Source organism: Rhinatrema bivittatum, chromosome 5 (genome assembly GCF_901001135.1).
Source record: "Rhinatrema bivittatum chromosome 5, aRhiBiv1.1, whole genome shotgun sequence".
Taxonomy (NCBI): domain Eukaryota; kingdom Metazoa; phylum Chordata; class Amphibia; order Gymnophiona; family Rhinatrematidae; genus Rhinatrema; species Rhinatrema bivittatum.
The window spans coordinates 321,848,746-321,867,655 of NC_042619.1; the positions used below are offsets into that span (position 1 = coordinate 321,848,746).

General features: G+C 45.5%; 1 protein-coding gene across 1 annotated transcript in view; it reads left to right on the forward strand.

The window, feature by feature from the left end:
* ANOS1 (anosmin 1) overlaps positions 1–18,910 on the forward strand; it is a 464,829-nt gene that overhangs the window by 243,508 nt on the left and 202,411 nt on the right. Inside the window, exon 3 of the mRNA XM_029604378.1 lies at positions 16,677–16,739. Coding sequence (XP_029460238.1) covers positions 16,677–16,739 — 63 coding nt within the window. The remainder of the gene's footprint in view (positions 1–16,676; positions 16,740–18,910) is intronic.

Sequence of the window (18,910 nt, forward strand, 5' to 3'; positions counted from 1 at the left end):
TTGCATGTTGCAGGCGCTATTAGTTTTGGGAGGGTTGGCTGTGCGCTTTCCACGTGATAGTACCCCTTACTGTATAAGGGGTAATAATAGCGAGTCAAAAACGCACGGCCAAAGGGGGGCTAAACGGTGCGCTCGGCCGAAAGCACCGTTCTGTATTGGCCTGTTTGTCTGGATAGTGCTGAATATTCAATGTTCCCTAGACAAAGTAAAATTGTGCCCTGGGAATGCCCTGTGCCACCTCTTTAGCTATGTAAATTTTGTGTGGATAATGCGTTACCTGGAGGGGGAGGGCGGGTAGGAGGGGAAATATTCAAAACTCCAAAAGTTACTCAGACAAACCATTTGAATATCGGCCTTATCATTGTTACAATGCCCAGTTGACATGCATTTTAATCTCCTGTGACTTTGGACAAGATGAGTGTACAAATCTAGTCCTGATGGGTTGGAACCAAAATATTTCATTACTCATACGTTTCAAACTTGTGCCAATTCAACCATTTGTTTTTATGTGTCCAGTATGTGGGTGTAACCCCCACCTTAGGGCACATAAAATGTTGGGAGGATTTTCCCTGTTAAATAAGGGTCTGTCTGTCAAATTTATTTAATGGGTTCCAGCTTATGGGTCATACAGATGGTGAAGTGGACCAGGATGGAGACTGCAGGGGTAGCTTAAAAATCTCTGGACTGGTCAGGAAGAACCTCCATCATACTCCTCTCCATGAATTCTGGCCCTTAATGCTTTATTGTTGCCAGCACTATGGGATAGTTTAACACCACCTTTAGATAATATCACAAACGCTTAACTTATTTCTTGCTTTAATCCAGTCACTATATAAGGAAATAACATAGGGTGGACATATAAATACAGAATACTTATTACATTCATGGGATGTAAACAGTAATCTCATCTTCCTCAAAGTACACCATATGGTACTTTATAGAACAAGTGTGCCAGTCACTTGGCCTTCCCTTGAACATCAGCTAGATCTCCCAACTCCACATACCAATGCTTCCCAGGGATATAAAGATTACATTCCTCACAGTACAGCCTTCCCATCTTCACATCTTTAGATGCTCTTTCTTTCCATATTTCAACTCCTCCCCAAGCTACAAGGGACCGACTACAATACTCCCAGATTCCTCTTCATTTGAAACTTCACACTCAGAGCTCTTCACTTGATCTTCCAATTTGATCTCTCTAGTTCTTCCCTCCAGCAGCATGAAGGTATCCCTGGTATTCTTCGTGGGGCAGCCTCATCTCAGAACAGCCCCTTTTCTTCCTCCGCCTGGCCTTTTTCTCAAGGGGAGGAAACACATCAATGCCTTCCTCTCCTGGACATTTCCTCAGTGGGAGGAAATCTGCCTTTATGGCCACTGGCCTCCACCCTTGAGGGGGAAGAGCCTCTGCAAGACCCCATTCCATACTGGTGTGGTCCTGGGCCCACCAGTTCACAGTCTGGCTACTACAGGCTACTTGTCCTGGAGGTCCCTCTTACACCAAACTCCTGCCAAATCCTCCCTCCCTCCTTCCTGCTAAACCATCTTCCACCAATCACGTAAACCCACAATCTTAAGGGGACAGACGCACCACCCCTTAACCCAGCAGGATTAACTCATCACATTGTTCAGCTTTCCCAAAATGACATCCAGTAGTAATTCAGCATTATTACAATTGCAACATATAACATGCTAGATAAAAATAAACAATAAACTCGCCAGGTCTCCCCCACCCAAATTGTCTTGTGCTGCTAAAATAGTGCTTGATACATTTTAAGGGGCAATGTCCCCCTTAAGGGGTATTTTTACACTGCCTGCATTTGTGCAAAGTCTGCGGTTACTATTTCAAAGGGGAAATATCTATGCACTTTCCCTTTGAAAATTATCCCAAAACCAATACCTCCACACATTTATACCAGACATGCCCCAATGCTGCCCTCAAGAATGACACTTTTAGCCACATATTGGAAGGATAGTTTTTTAAAAGCCCATTTTACAGGCAAGTGTGTAGTTTTGGTTTCTTGGGTGGGCTTAGGGGAATTCTGTGGCAGGGACAAGAAGTACCGTATTTCCACGCATATAACCCGCGGGTAATGTGCGTTTTTACCTACCCCGCATGCCCCCCGCGGGGTATAAACGTGGGCGGGTTATCCAGAAAAAATTTTACAACCAATAAAGTTTCCCGACTCTGAATAGGCTGCAGCTGAGAGGAGTCCGTCCTATCCCTGCGCCCGGCCGCTTCCTGATTGGTCGCGTGTTAAATCTAGGCCGCAGGCGGGTGGGCGCTTGTTCCAGGCGGCGGCGGCGGGGGCGGGTGGACGCGCGTTAGTTCGAGACGGCCGGCGGGTGGTCGCGTGTTAAATCTAGGCCGGGTCGCACAGGCGCGCATTCATTCACTGCCGGTGGGGGCAGCCCCCACCGGCAGTGAATGAATGCGCGCCGAAAGCAGCTTGTTCCAGGCGGCGGTGGCGGGTGGACGCGCGTTAGTTCGAGGCGGGTGGTCGCGTGTTAAATCTAGGCCGGGTCGCTCAAGGCAATCTAGGCCGGGTCGCTCAAGGCAGTCACATGCCGTGACGTCACGGCATGTGACTGCCTTGAGCATCGAATCGCAGGGGTCGCATTCATTCACTGCCGGTGGGGGCTGGGGCAGCCCCCACCGGCAGTGAATGAATTCATTCATCCAGGCGGAGGAGCCGGCTGCTTTCAGCTGCCGCTGCCGGCTGCTTTCGGCGCTCAAGGCAGTAGCGGCGAAAGCAGCCGGCTCCTCCGCCTGGATGAATGAATGCGACCCCTGCGATTCGATGCTCAAGGCAGTCACATGCCGTGACGTCACGGCATGTGACTGCCTTGAGCGACCCGGCCTAGATTGCCTTGAGCGACCCGGCCTAGATTTAACACGCGACCACCCGCCTCGAACTAACGCGCGTCCACCCGCCACCGCCGCCTGGAACAAGCTGCTTTCGGCGCGCATTCATTCACTGCCGGTGGGGGCAGCCCCCACCGGCAGTGAATGAATGCGCGCCTGTGCGACCCGGCCTAGATTTAACACGCGACCACCCGCCGGCCGTCTCGAACTAACGCGCGTCCACCCGCCCCCGCCGCCGCCGCCTGGAACAAGCGCCCACCCGCCCGCGGCCTAGATTTAACACGCGACCACCCGGCTCCCGCCGCCCGCCTGGACCCACGCGGCCCTCCGACAGGTATTTAAAATTTTATTTTTTTTTTGAATTGCGGGTTATATGAGGAGGCGGGGTATATTAAAACTTTTTTTCATAAATCTTGAAAACCTGCGGGTTATGTGTGTGGGCGGGTTATATACGTGGGCGGGTTATTGTCGTGGAAATACGGTATATGTGGTAGTTGCTATTTTATAAGATTTATGTATATAAATTATTGAACTTATTTGTACAATTTTATACCTGCTAATTGAGTAGCATAAGTGAAATCAGACGTCTGCAATTTTTGGATGGGAGAACTGGGTGAACTAGTGGGGAGGATCAGGGCAAACACTAGAGGGTGTAGATGAATTGATAGAGATATTGGCGAACTGGTGATTTCAAGTATGCGTGCAAGTTAGTATTTGCAAAACGGTATATGTGTATACTTTATAAAATAGCTACCTCTACATATAAATCAGGGTTATAATAGATACATGTTATACTTCTTTGCACCAAAATTGTGTGTGCATATTTTATAAAATAGATAAGGTGAGTGCTTATTTCATTAGAAATATTTGCATGTACTCAGACATACGTGCATACTTTCAGAGCAGAACTAGTCAGTATTTTATAAACTGGTCACAGTATATAAAACACTAGGATAAATCTCAGGTCCCTTTACACATGCAAATGCAGGACTGCAAATAGATTTGAAAATTTATGGAGGTAAAACAATGCCTTACCCGCATAAAAGGCCTCTTCCAAAATTGCCAACTCGATATGCATGTAAACTTTTGTTTATGTGCGAGAATTTACCCTCACTTCCAGATAGGCATTCTGAGGGCAGAGTCTGGGCAGATTTGGCACTTTATGTGCATGCTTTGTTTTAAACAGTATGCATGGAAAATTTCATTGCAAAACGCTCTGTGCAAAGTAGCAAGTGCAACTTTGAGAAGTTTTGGTGGGATAATTTTCCAAACAGATGTATGTGCATAAGTCTGCTTTGAAAACTGATGAAATCTATGTGGGTAACAGCCCACAAATTTATACGGGCAGTTACAAAATTTTCCCCAAAATGGCTTTTGTTTTTGCTAACTGAAATGAAACCAAAAGAAAATAAAGAAAGTAGTAAACAAATTAAAAGTTTTTCCCATGCATACCCCTAGAATTGTGATGGTTTTCATTCAAAAACGGATGCCATTCAAAAATATGTCCCAGAAGCATCTGTGATTATATTGATTTCTATTCTGCATAGATCAGGGGTGACCAACTCCTTTCCTCAAGAGCCACAAACAGGCCTGGTATTCAGGATATTCATAATGAATGTGCACAGGAGATAGATTTGCATGCACTGCCTCCACTGTATGCAAATCTATCTCAAGCATGCGATAAGGCCTTATCGCATGTGATACCGGCTGCATTGCAGCAGTACTATGTAAATCAGGGGTAGGGGAGGAATGTGGGCAGGGTGATGTCCTGGCAGCACCATAGAAAATAACACCACCTAGGGGTGATAGTGTGCGGCATGGCGCACCACCGCGATAAAGCTGGCTGCACCCTATCAACCCCGCCCCTTTTTTTTTCTCGGGCCATCATTCTGCTTTATTCATTGTGAAATAATAAATCCCCCTATTAGATTGAAAGTGTGCAACCAGTTATGCAGAGATGAATAAACCCTGAAATGGCTAAGGGGTAGATTTTAAAAGGTGCGCGCGGGAGTAGATTTGTTCGTGCAACCCGGCGCGAACAAATCTACTCCTGATTTTATAACATGTGCGTGCTGCTGCACGCATGTTATAAAATACAGGGTCAGCGCGCGCAAGGCTGTGCAAAATCGGCAGCCTGCGCGCGCCGAGCCACGCAGCCTGCCTCCGTTCCCTCCGAGGCCGCTCCGAAATCAGAGCAGCCTTGGAGGGAACTTTTCTTCCAGCCCCCCCCCCACCTTCCTCTCCCTTCCCCTATCTAAGCCAACCCCAGCCCTAACTAATTCCCCCCCTACCTTTATTTTACAACTTATGCCTGCCCAAGGCAGGCGTAACTTGCGTGCGCCAGCCAGCTGCTGGCGTGCCATGTTCCAGTCCAGGGGCTGGTCCGGAGGCCACGCCCGTGGCCCCCGGAATGCCCCCGATGACGCGCCGGCCATGACATGCCCCTTGACATGCCCCCCCCAGGAAAGCCCCGGGACTTACGTGCATCCCGGGGCTTGCACGCGCCGCCGAGCCTATGCAAGATAGGCTCGGCGCTCACAGAGGGTGGAAGGGGCAACTTTTCGGGGGTTATGCGTGTATCCCTTTGAAAATCTGCTCCTAAATATCTGTTTTGCAGCATGAAGAATGGTGGCATGGACTGAGTATCTCCAAATATGCAGTCTTTTACAATGCTTAGGTGTTTTGCAGAATGAAGGAAGCAGTGAATAATGCCAGCCTTAGAGGATGATATACTAAAATGTGCAAAATTTTGTAATCTTTATCAGCTGTAAAAGTGAAACAGCAAGTGTTATTTATGGTTAAGTGCACCAGTTCGTCTTTTTGCTCAGAAAGTGCCGTTTGTGAAATTTTGCATGATTGGAAGTAGTAAAATGCTGCATGTGGTTCACTACACATGAAATTGTATTCAAAGTTAGGGCCGGATTTTAAATGCCCTGCGCGCGTAAATCCGGCCGGATTTATGCGCGCAGGGCCCTCGCGCACTGGCACGCCTATTTTGCATAGGCCGCGGCGCGCGCACAGCCCCGGGACGTGCGTAAGTCCTGGGGCTTCGTAAAAGGGGCGGGGAGGGGGCATGTCCGGGGGTGGGACCGGGGTCAGGGGGCGGTTCAGGGCGGGACCGGGGGCGTGGCACCGGCCCGGGGGCGTAGTCGAGGCCTCCGGACCAGCCCCTGGGTCGGGTGATGGCGCGCCAGCAGCCTGCTGGCGCATGCAGATTTACGCCTGCTTTCCGCAGGCGTAAATCTGCCAACAAAGGTAGGGGGGGGGGTTAGATAGGGCCAGGGGGGTGGGTTAGGTAGGGGAAGGAAGGTGAGGGGAGGCGGAAGGAAAGTTCCCTCCGAGGCCGCTCCGATTTCGGAGCGGCCTCGGAGGGAACAGGCAGCGCACGCTGGGCTCTGCACACGCAGGTTGCAGAAATGTGCACCCCCTTGTGCGCGCCGACCCCAGATTTTATAAGATACACGCGGCTACACGTGTATCTTATAAAATCCAGCGTACTTTTGTTCGCGCCTAGTGTACGAACAAAAGTACGCCCGCGCGTAGATTTATAAAATCTACCCCTTTGTGAAAACCTGCATGCAAAAATGCCCTCGTAGGTCAAACTTTGCCAAAAAGGTAACTACGGTAGTGAAATTCAAAAGGGTGTGGGGCAAACATAGAAGAAATGGGGAAACTTCTGTTATAACATCTGTTTGGGAGAAACCTGCACAGTCACTGCTACTACCCCTAGCTGGAGAGACTGGATGGACCATTTTGGTCTTTATCTGCTGTCATGCACTATGTTACTATTTTGCAGCTCAATGAAGTGCAAAATATTTAGATAAATATTTTGTGCAATTTCACATGCAAGTCTGCTATGCAGTTTATTTGCATTTGTAATAAAATTGTGTGCAAAATTGCTTAAATATGCAAGTTGGTACATGAGACTCTTAGGTTAAACAATTGCTTAGGAATATTATTGTAACAGAGTATCCAAGAACCTTCAATTCCAGCAAAGTAAGAATTAGGAAATTGTTCTGGAGTGCCTTTCACTTAATCAGTGCTATTATGGTGTAAAATAATGTCTGCCTATGCAAACTATACATGCATTAGAGAGTGCTAAGTTACTTCTTGGCATTATTTCAGATACCTATTCACTTTTTGTTTTCCATTAGTTTTCCAGGAAAGTATTCAAAATTAGCTGAAAAAGCAGGGACACGGTCTCCACCCATAGGATAATTGTGGCTGCCTTGTTGCAGTATAGAAACTTTTTTCAGTAGTTCCTCTTGTTGTCCCAAAGAAATATGGGCTATATTAATCACTGCCTTTTGGGCACGTTTAAGATACGACGAATCTCTGCCCTGAAGTTTAAATGGGCAGCTGTGGCAACGGGACATCATTTGGCACTGATGAATTACTGAAGGTTTTTTTTTCCTCTATGGGCAAAATGCTTAGTACATTTGTCCTAAATTGATTTGTCCATGATTGTAGCATTGTTTAATAGCAGAACTGAAGCTTCATCTGTTACTTGGAGCACTAGGCTACTCCATTGTGTGGCACGGAGAAACATCTTTAGCAAATCTCTTCACTAAACTTGATTTTTCCTGTTGGTTTTGTTATTATTATTAATTTTTTTTAAGACTGTGGTAGATGTGCCTGCCATTGCAGAAGATGAATTGTTTCAAAATCAAGATGGCTCTGCCTTATCAGTCAGTACAGTACAGTCCTCATGTGCTACTTTCACATACGTGTTTTGAAATGCATTCCATTTAAGCTTAAATTCATTTGAATACATACCTTGGAAACTCTCATGGAATGCTTGTCAGACTTATTTACAAGAAGGCTAGGACGGTTCTTTAGAAGGGTACTTTTGAAAGCCATTTCCGTGATTTCTCCGCAGAAATGAGCTTTTTGAAAATTGTCTACGCTGTCTGTGGGTTAAAGTATGTGCATGTGGTCTCTACCTTCGGGGTTAAAAGGCATTTTTGTGGGTGTGGGTAGGGGTTGGAATTATGTGCGTACCCTTACATTTGAAAACGTATGTATGTATTTCTCCCTTGTGATGGAGAGTGCACCAGCCTTTTTTCCTTTACTGAGACCTCCTGCTTTAGGGCTTCTCCTCCCTTCTCCATTCACCTCCTTTCTTTCTCCTAAACGTTCCTGTCCTCAGGTATGGATGAGAGCTTACAGGGCCTTCTGTACTAACAAAAAGTCGCTCACACCAGAGCAAACAGAATTACAGAATATTTATTTTAGAAAAATTGTAATGGGGGAAGTAAAAACAAAACAAAACAGGAAGCCCTAGGGAGCAAAAAAGGGTTCTGGTAGCCTTAAGTGGAAGGGCACGAAGATGCTAGGTGCAAGGCTAGAAGTTCTGTAGCAGCTGTTAGCCACTCTTGGCTGATATCCAGGCACCTCACTTCTGCTGCTAGCCCACTGAGGTCACCCTCTCCAGGACCGTGCCCAGAGCTGCATGAGAGAGGCAGCAGGACTCCTCCCACAGACCCAGCCTCTGAGGATGCGGGTGGCTCTGTTGGACACCTGCCAAGATGTGGCATATTATCGTGGGAATCCTTCTTCATCTGTTATAGCTCTCCAGGATCTTCGTCTTCATAGACTGGGGTAAAATGGAAGGTGGCCCTAGGTGGAGGTGGGGTAACACAAGAGGGAAGGAGGGGTGGAGGCTGTGGTTGGTAGCTGCTGGGGCAGCCTCTGGCCAAGTGCTGGTGGTGGGGCTGGAGCAGCTGCTGGAGGGATTTGTTTCTCTTCCTCGGAGCTGGTGGTATCCGCCAAAAGTGAGCAGTAAATATGTATGGAAATCAGCGTGAGCAACAGTTTGGGGAAAAACTCACTTTTCACGTGTGTGGGGTAGATGTAATGGAAAGGTTGTGGCAAGGGGATGTTGAGCTTGTGTTCCTAACTTCTGCATGAGTGGTACAAGAGCAAGACACTTCCATAAGGCTGTGATGAGCAGCATGGTAAGATCATGTTGACTAGTCATGTGGTGGGGACACTTTGGGAAGCTGGATCCGAATCCTTAGTGGCTGTGGCAATTAAAAAAAAAAAAAAAAGAATAGAATAGAATTATTAGGCCACTTGGTAATCTGACCTTGGAGTGGGGAAAATGTGTTATAATGCAGAGACTGTTGAGAGTCCAATAGCAAATCAACAGTAAGCAATAGCCTATCAGATGGATTTTAAAAGCCCTACGCACGCCAAAGCCGAGAGATATGCATGTGTCTCAGACCGGCGTGCACCGCACAGATTTTAAGAAGTACCCGAGTACGCACATATTTCCCGGTATGTGCATACATGGGAAAGGTGAGAAAGGGGCGGGGTCTGGCTGGGACATGGACGGTCTGAGTCTGTGACATCAAGTCTGTGCATAAGTATTTACATGCACAACCGGAGTCCTCTCCTGTGTGACTTTACTTCTGCTATGTATGGCATGTAAATTTTAAAATAAAAAATTTCAGGGATAGTCAGTGGGGTTTGAAGGGTCACGAACTAGGGAAACGGGTATTTGCATTGGCGTAAGTGCCTAGCAAAATCTCTCCACTTACGCGGTAGAGGTGGCATTTATGCCCAATTATGCGCGTCCATATAAAATTGCCCGCACATGTACGCACATGCTGCCAATTTTATAACATATGCACATATACACGACTGCATTCGTTGGCTCGAGATGGCATATGCCCATACATGTACATCAGCACAGCTGTTTAAAAGTTATCATCCCCAGTTTCAGTCATGCATTTTTAAAAACAAATTCATTATAATAAATTTGAGTGTTTTCCTTAATTAACTTTTAAGCCAGCTTGTAATGAGGTGCCAGTAAAATACCTATGGAGTAAGATGTAGAGAGAGAAAGCCTTCCACAGAGGTGGGATGCCTGGATGGCCAATAGTGGCTCTATCATCCAAGCTGCACACATGTACGAAATTCCAGAGGTGATTTTGGTTTACTTTGGTCTACTCCAGGTCAGCAAGGAGCTGCTCCAGCCACTCCGCCTCAAGGAGCCCTAGGTACTTTTCTTCAGGTCCTCTATCTGGAAACAGAAAGGGAGAAACATATGTAATAAGAGCAGACATGGACAATAATGCCCATCCAGGAGGCCCGATTTTCTTCCAGGAGCATGATTAAGGATCCGAGTTGCTTTCGGACTTTTGCTCACCTTTATGGCTTTTCCTATTTCTGTCTCAAGCACCCTCCTTGGGAGCCCATTCCATTCACCCACTACCTTTTTTAGAACCAGAGCTGCATGGTAACACAGGACATGCTGACCGAACAACATCATCTAGTCTGCCTAATTATGGTGTGTTCCCTGATAATGATAGCAGCAGAATGTGACTACCTGCCAGAGTTTCACCTTCACCCAGACAGCCTTTTGGTCTTCCTTTGTAATGTACCATCTTAAGCAGATAAGCATAGACGTTCCCCCTTGATTACTACCAGCACGTATCTTTCCCCATGCTGAAATACAGTTGCCCCTGAATCTCTACCTTAAAGTCTCTTTCCTCTTGGCTATAGGAGGCTTTTTTATTAAAGTCGTGGAGCAGGGCTGGCCAGGCATGGACGTCTACCACAGTCAGCTGTGCCAACATACTGATGCCCCACAGTCTGAAGTTAAACTTGCAGACCCGCGGTGCCATTTTGCTAATGAGCCTGCGGTGGAAATCGTATATGCAGAAAGCATAACACAACTAACTTTCCCATGCATATAGAAACATAGAAACATAGAAATGACGGCAGAAGAAGACCAAACGGCCCATCCAGTCTGCCCAGCAAGCCACGCAGTTTATCCATTAATTTAGAGCATGGAAATATCTGTATTTTTATACTGTGCAACACCTGTTGCAGTGTTTATAAAATACAGATGTATCCTTAGGTGCACTAACTTAGACATGTATGAGCCGACTTAGAGACACTACTGAAAATTAGCCTATTGTATCTGTGTACCTGAAAAACAAGGTACACTGCAGGGGGAGTGGGGGGCCCAGGAAGGCTCTGGCTTATTGGCAGATGATAGGGCAGCACCGGCACCTGAGGCAGCAGTAAGGGGGGGGGACGGGACCTGGGGAAGTATGGCATGTTCTTACGTTTTTTTAAGAACGTAAGAACATGCCATACTGGGTCAGACCAAGGGTTCATCAAGCCCAGCATCCTGTTTTCAACTGTGGTCAACCCAGGCCCTAAGAACCTGGCAAGTACCTTTTAAAATTTTATGAACAGCTGTATATGACATCTGAATGGGAGAATGGGGTTGGTACACAAGACCTTTTGGCTTCTCTCCCCCTACCCAAACTCAATGAGGATCACAGGTCTGGATTGATGGCCCCCAATACAAGGGAGGAGATCCACTTGGCGATTCGTTCACTGGCTAAAGGGAAATGTCCAGGCCCAGATGGATACCCGATTGATATATATAAAAAGTACTTTGATGATATAGTCCCGTATTTAACTCCTTATAGAAGCACCATGTTCTTGTACCATTCATGCAGAAGTTAGGAACACAAGCTCAACATCCCTTTGCCACGACTTTCCATTTTCTAATGCTTATTTTGTTTGGCTAATGAACTGGATTGAAGCAAGCATTAAGAGGCCAATATTCAGTGCTACTTAGCCAGATAAATTGGGACTTATCTGGCTAAATGGAGGCGGCTGAGTATCCGGTCCCTTTCAGTGGCCAGCACCTTTTTAAAATTTTTATTCATTTGATTTACATTCTTCCTTTCAGGCATTTCACAATGGATTGCATTCAGGTACTGTAGGTATTTCCCTATCCCCAGAGGGCTCACAGTCTAAAGTGGACATGTATTTATTATTTATTTATTTAAGGCTTTTTATACCGACTTTCTTGATACAAATCAAATCAACTCGGTTTACATCAAACAAAGCAGTAACTATAACCAACCAATCAACAAGAGATAAATTAAAGAAGCATAAAGTTACATAATAACAAGGAAGCAATAACTGGGAGTAGGAAGAAAGGAGGGGGAACAAGATAAAAGAACTAAATACAATGGAGAATGGGAGGGAGGCAAGGAAGGAGCCAATCTCATAATGACTTGTGAGCGTGATTAGCATTTATGAAAGGTTTTCTCTCATTGTGTGGCTATGGGAAAAATGCTTAGTAAATAGGGTGTAAGTTTTTATCTGAGGCAGTCGAAAGCGAAGTGACTTGCCCAAGCTCACAAGGAGTGGCAGTGGGATTTGAACTATGGCTTCCCTGGTTTGTAGCCCACTACTCTCATCACTAAGCAACTCCTCATGCTAATTACCTGGATGTGTGGTTGGTAGGATATGGGTGTTCTGAAGAGGAGCTACTTATCCAGCTAACATAGCCAGATAAGCAGCAATATTCGAACTTACCCAGTTATGCTAGCCGCATAAGTTAAACATGCTCAGTAGCAGGTCTAAAATTAGCCGGATAAAGACTTATTTTCCCCCACATGAACTGAAAAACACAATACAAAACAAAACAAAGCAAAAAAATGAATGTAAACATATTTTCTGCACACATCCCTAGTAGAAAGCATTGCTTGCTGAAAATAGTGAGACGGCTGGACCAAGTCTCTGTCACCATGAGTAACCGGATGTTGACCACTCAGCATTCTCATCCTTAGATACCTTTGGTGGTGGGGATGGAAGGAACCAAGGGGGGAGGGAAGAGGAATGTTGCTCAGGAGAGTGATTATGTTTTCCATTGTAGAGTGTGGCAGCTCCTGGGAATTATTGGGGGAGGAAGTTGGTGTCTCTCCTTTCTTCTCCCTAGCTATTGGAACACCCACCCTCCCATCCCATGTTGGAAAGTCAGCAGGTTCATGCCCTATTATTGTTCATTTTTTGTTGCAAAGAGTGAATTGTTCAGTTAGCAGATACCCATGCCTATTGAGGTTGTGCCCAAAATGATTGCTTCTGTATGGTAGGCCATCCTAGAAAAGCCAAAGAGGTTAGAGCTGTTCAGCTTGGAGAAGAGATGGCTGAGGGGAGATATGATAGAGGTGTTTAAAATCATGAGAGGTCTTGAATGAGTAGATGTGAATCAGTTATTTACACTTTCGGATAATAGAAGGACTAGGGGGCATTCCATGAAGTTAGCAAGTAGCACATTTAAAACTAATCAGAGAATTTTTTTTTCACTCAACGCACAATTAAGCTCTGGAAATTGTTGCTCGAAGATGTGGTTAGTGCAGTTAGTGTAGCTGGTTTAAAAAAGGTTTGGAAAAGGTCTTGGAGGAGAAGTCCATAATCAAGTCGACTTAGGGAATATCCACTACTATTAACTGATATTAATAACATGGGATCTATTTAATGTAACCTGGATTGGTCACTGTTGGAAACAGGATGCTGCGCTTGATGGACCCTCAGTCTGACCCAGTATAGCAACATGTTCTGGGTTGCAGGGAGAATATGTGATGGCAAGACAGGTACTGCATGGAATCGGATGGTAGCCAGGCATGTGAGGTTAACACACTAATATGGAATGTTGCTTGGAGGTTCCTATGCGATTCCTTATGGACTGTGGACTGGCTGGTTGCTTAATTAGTAAAATGGTGAGGCGCTTTGCAGGGGCTGTTGGCTGGCTAAAACTTTGACTCTGGTAATGTTGACTGTATTTATATCAATAAAGCTGCGAGTGTGCCCTATTTTTCATTGAATGGTGCTTTATGTGTTTATTTGTGTATGCTGGGAAGGGGGAAGGATGCAGAGGGAATCAGTCCTAGCTGCACTTGTTATCAGGGATTCTGGTTTGAGTGGCTGAGATACATTTTATTAATAACTTTTAATGCACTACATATCATAGCACTAAACGTGGCAAAACCAAGTACAGACAGCTGAGCTTAAAATAAGCAGGTCTGCCATGCCTACCTTTTGCTGTGGGTTTGTTTTTAATTGTTAAATGCTTGAAGTGACTAGTTAACTACCAGACAAAGAAATAGCAAGATGTTGACTTACTCTTTTTTCTTTTTTTTTTTTGCATGTAAAACAGAGCAAGAATTCATCACAATGACTGAATTCTGTAAAAGTTTAAAAATGTAGAAGATTTAACAGCCTTATTGTAAATAAGTATACGTGACGTGATTAAATGGACTTAACTTTGGAATGAAGCATAAATTAATCAATATGGTGAAGAACATATTGAACTGGTGATTCAATTATAGTGCAAGAGATTCATAGTTGGAGCATGGCACAGGGATTAAACAGATGAACTTGCCTATGCATGCGTCATATCTTTGTGGTTTTTTGAGAATTATGTAAACACATATGGTTCCGCTACAGGTAATCCCACAGGCATTCTAAGGTCTTAATGATAAGGTGCAGGTAGACACTGGGTCAAGTTTTCCAGTGACACGAGTGTACCAGCTGTTAAGCTGTGCCAGGTCTGATCTCCATTGTGTAAACGTATTTCTTTTAGTTTAAATTTTCACCCATAAATGTAAAAAGGATACCAGTTCTTCTTAAGTGATAACTATTAGATATGCTATTGAAATATTCATTCTGCCTGCAGGCAATATGACAACTGGATTGGAGCTGCAAAGCTAAAAATGTATGGGGATTAGAGATGTGAATCGTGTGATCGATCGTCTTAACGATCGATTTCGGCTGGGGGGGAGGGAATCGGATCGTCGCGGTTTTGTTTTTTTAAATATCGTGTAAATCGTAAATCGGGGGAGGGCGGGAAAACCGGCACACTAAAACATCCCTAAAACCCACCCCGACCCTTTAAAATAAATCCCCCACCCTCCCGAACCCCCCCAAAATGCCTTAAATTACCTGGGGTCCAGATGGGGGGTCCCGGTGTGATCTTTTACTCTCGGGCCTCCGGTGCGTTGTAGAAATGGCGCCGGCGCTACCTTTGCCCTGTCATACAGGGCAAAGGTAGCGCCGGCGCCATTTTGTTTTTTGTCCCCCGACGTCGGGAGCATAGGAGATCTCTCCCGGACCCCCGCTGGACCCCCCAGGGACTTTTGGCCAGCTTGGGGGGGCCTCCTGACCCCCACAAGACTTGCCAAAAGTCCAGCGGGGGTCCGGGAGCGACCTCCTGCACTCGAATTGTTTTGCCGTACAAAATGGCGCCGGCCATACAGCGTATGGCCGGCGCCATTTTGTACGGCAAAACGACGTCAGGAGCGTAGGAGATCGCTCCCGGACCCTCGCTGGACTTTTGGAAAGTCTTGTGGGGGTCAGGAGGCCCCCCAAGCTGGCCAAAAGTCCATGGAGGTCCAGCGGGGGTCCGGGAGCGATCTCCTACGCTCCTGACGGGGGACAAAAAACAAAATGGTGCCGGCGCTACCTTTGCCCTGTCATGTGACAGGGCAAAGGTAGCGCCGGCGCCATTTCTACAACGCACCAGAGGCCCGAGAGTAAAAGATCACACTTGGACCCCCCCCCACTGGACCCCAGGTAATTTAAGGCATTTTGGAGGGGGGATTCGGGAGGGTGGGGGATTTATTTTAAAGGGTCGGGGTGGGTTTTAGGGTTGTTTTAGTGTGCCGGTTTTCCCGCCCTCCCCTTCCCCTCCTCCTTCCCCTGATTTACGATTTTTGAGGATAAATCGGGGGAATTCCTATGAAATATCGCCTCTAACGATTTTTGACGATTTAAAATATATCGGACAATATTTTAAATCGTCAAAAAATGATTCACATCCCTAATGGGGATGTACATTGTGCATTGCTCAAGTGTTTGCTGCCAATACCATTTATTTATATAGGGCTGGATGGACAAATCATTCTCACATAGATATAAAACGGGGAAAGCTCTTGAGAATATACAAGTGCTCTGTAAGTTGCACGGCTACATGTCTCCTTTTTTATCTCCAAGAGTTTTCAGTCAGAATCTGAGCACAGGGAATTTAAATTGTAATGAAACCCCTTTAGTGGTGAAAGAGAACTACAAATGAGGAACTGAGCAAGGACATCTTAACCAACAAAAGGGCCTCTCTGATTGGTAGAGTTGCTGCCACTAGAACAGAGGATTATTGGATCTGGGCCTGGATGAGCTGTATTCTCTCTAAGGGCTAAATATATCAAACATTTTCTCAGTAGACAGAAAGAGGCCAATATATAAAAAAATAGAATGGATAACTTGTCCACCTAAATTTAGTTGGATAAGTTATCCTGAATATTCATAGAAACATAGAAATATAGAAACGATACAGAAAAGGACCAAATGGTCCCTTCTGTCAGCCCAGCAAGCTCATGGTAGATCTGCCGTGCCATACCGGTCACCCCCAAACTTAGTATCCCAAACTGTCACAGTCAGGGCCCTTGTTGGTTGCTGTCAGCAGGGTAAACTTCTCGCTGAATATCCTCGATTAGTTAAACAGCTACCTTTACCAGATAACTTGAAACCTAACCTAACCAGCTTTCTTTTGAATATTGCTGATCAGGTCTTAAGTTATCCAGTCTCATGTGGCCGGATAACTTTAGCCTTAACCAGCTATAGTCAAAACAGTACAGGCACTTAAGTGGGGCGATGTTTAAAAAAAAAAATAAAAATCTTGCAGGTCTAGTGGCTCAATCACCTTCCCCGCAACCCAAGCTGTAAGTCATCAGCCCTGTCAGGCCGAGCCTTCAGCCCCTGCTCAAACCCATCAGAATGATTGTAAATAAGCAAAGTGGAAGGGACCTCCATACCGGCTTCCCCATCTCACCCCACCCACTCCCCAGTACACCTCAAATTTGACCTCCAGGGCTTTCCTACCTCCCCCATGTACTTTTAAAATGTAAATCTTCAGCTTGGATCCTAGCAGCTGCTACTGTGATCTGGGCCTGGGACTTCTAGCATTTTTCTCATTCTTATACTTTATTTTCTTGACTCTTCACAGTGTTTGGAGCCCTGCAAAGAATCGTGGGACTTGAAACGGAACCACTGTCAAGGTTTTTGTGAGGTAGGTAAACCCCACATTCGTCTTTATCATTATTTGAACCATGTAGCCTCATGCTGGCATCTCAGCCATTCTATTGGAAATATAATACGCCAAGATGGGTGACTATTTGTGAGATGCAGGTTAACCTATTATTGCCCAACCAGGAGGGGAGGAGTAGCCTAGTGGTTAGAGCAGTGGGCTACAAACCAGGGAAACCAGGGTCCAAATCCTATGTTTGCTTCTTGTGACCTTGGGCAAGTCACTTTACTCTCCATTACCTCCGGTACAAATTTTAGAACCTGATTCACTAAGGGTTCTTCCCATAGACACAAAATGGGAGAAAAGCCTGAAGGGTGAATTTTCAGAAGCCGCGCGTGCCAGTACCGGGAGATAGGCGCATGGCCGCGCGTGTGCTGCAGGCAAAGTGCCGCGGCCATATGCATATCTCCTGGTACGTGCGGAAGAGCCGACAAAATAAAAAGGGGCATGCTGGGGGAGGACTGGGGCGGGGTTTAGGTGCAGCATTAGGCGCTGTCCCGCTGAAGCACACGCCGGCGGCCTGCCGGCTCACGCAACGTACTACTGCTCGGGAGAGCAGGTAAGTTAAAAAACAAAAAGAAGGGTAGTTAGGTAGATTTTAGGGGTCGGGGAGGATAGGGGAAAAGGGAGGCAGGCTAGCTAGGGGGTTAGGAAGTTCCCTTCCAGTCCGCTCCTTTATTGGAGCAGATTGGGAAGGAACTGGGGAAGGGCCTGCGCGCTTGTTATAAAATTTCCACCACTTGCGCGGGGAGCCGAATTTATAACATGTGCGCGTCGGCACGCATATGTTATAAAATTGACACGCACATGGATGACCGCACATTTGTTTTAAAATTCACCTTTGCATGAATCTGGCCCTTAGATTATAAGCCCTCTGGGAACAGGGAAATACCTACAGTACCTGAACATAATCTGCTTTGAAGTGCTGAAAAGCGGAATACAAACATCTAAAATAAAAGATTTTGCACCTACATAACAGGTGTAAGTGTGAAAACTTCTGCAATAAATCATTAATAACTAGGCTGATAATGTACTGCATGTGTGCCTGCACTGGGAAGAGATTTGCCAATTTACCACCCTGGCTGACAGCCACCCAGAGATCCTCAGCCACGGGGAGCGACAAGCCCTAAACTGAAGGCAAGGGATGAATCTGCACGGAGTGACAGTGACAACCCTAACCATCTGCTAGGCAGACTGGATGGACCATTTTGGTCTTTATCTGCCATCATTTGCTGTGTTACATGAGACAAAAAAACAAATCCACAATTATCACCTGATAAAAAACAGACCCCTGTATATGACTGCAAAGAATTCTTGTAATAGCACAACTGGGAGCAAAAATTTAGAGATATTAGGCTTTGTTTAATCTTTGTTAAACATTTGCCAGAAGGCCCTTCACCAGACATTAGAAAAGTCAAATATTGTACATTCCATAATTTCCACCTTTTCTAACTTTTGAACTGTTGGTGCCAAGTCACCTTGGGCAGAATTATTTTTGACTCAGATTATTTTTTTTAAATAACAATATAACTGTAATTATAGGCTGCCAAAATTAAAGTTAATGTCTCCTGTTTACTGTTTACCAGAATCTCTATATAAATCAGCATTTGTTTTGCAAAATTAAGCTTTCATAATATATTTACTAACCTGCAGTATTTTGGGGCTTAATTTTTCTGACAGTAAAATTTTTCTCCCACTTGAAGGTGGAAAAAAAGGGGCTAGATAGTCTTTTTTTTTCCACTGAGAAAAATGACTTAGCAAATTTTTATTACTAATTTTTTTTTCATGTCCTCCATATACTATAATCATTTAGATTAAAACTACCAGTTTTTACAATAAAAATTGCAAGAAAATGAATATTTGTTTTTGTTTTTGGTAAAATATAAAAGCTTAATGTAAATTTGGGAAGAGCTGGTGTTAGATCCTGGGACCTGGAAATGAAAGAAGACCTGGTCAGTGACGTTGGCCTCTGACCCCCTCTGCCCAGATCTAATACCCCCTATGGTCACCTCCACCTTCCTTCCACAGCCTGCTTGTTTCAAAGATGACTCACTTCTTCCTTCCCGCCACGGCCTGTCACTTACCATACACTTGAATTCTGAGCCATGACATGAATCATGGAGGGGGCATAGATCTTGTGCAGTGCCACCAGG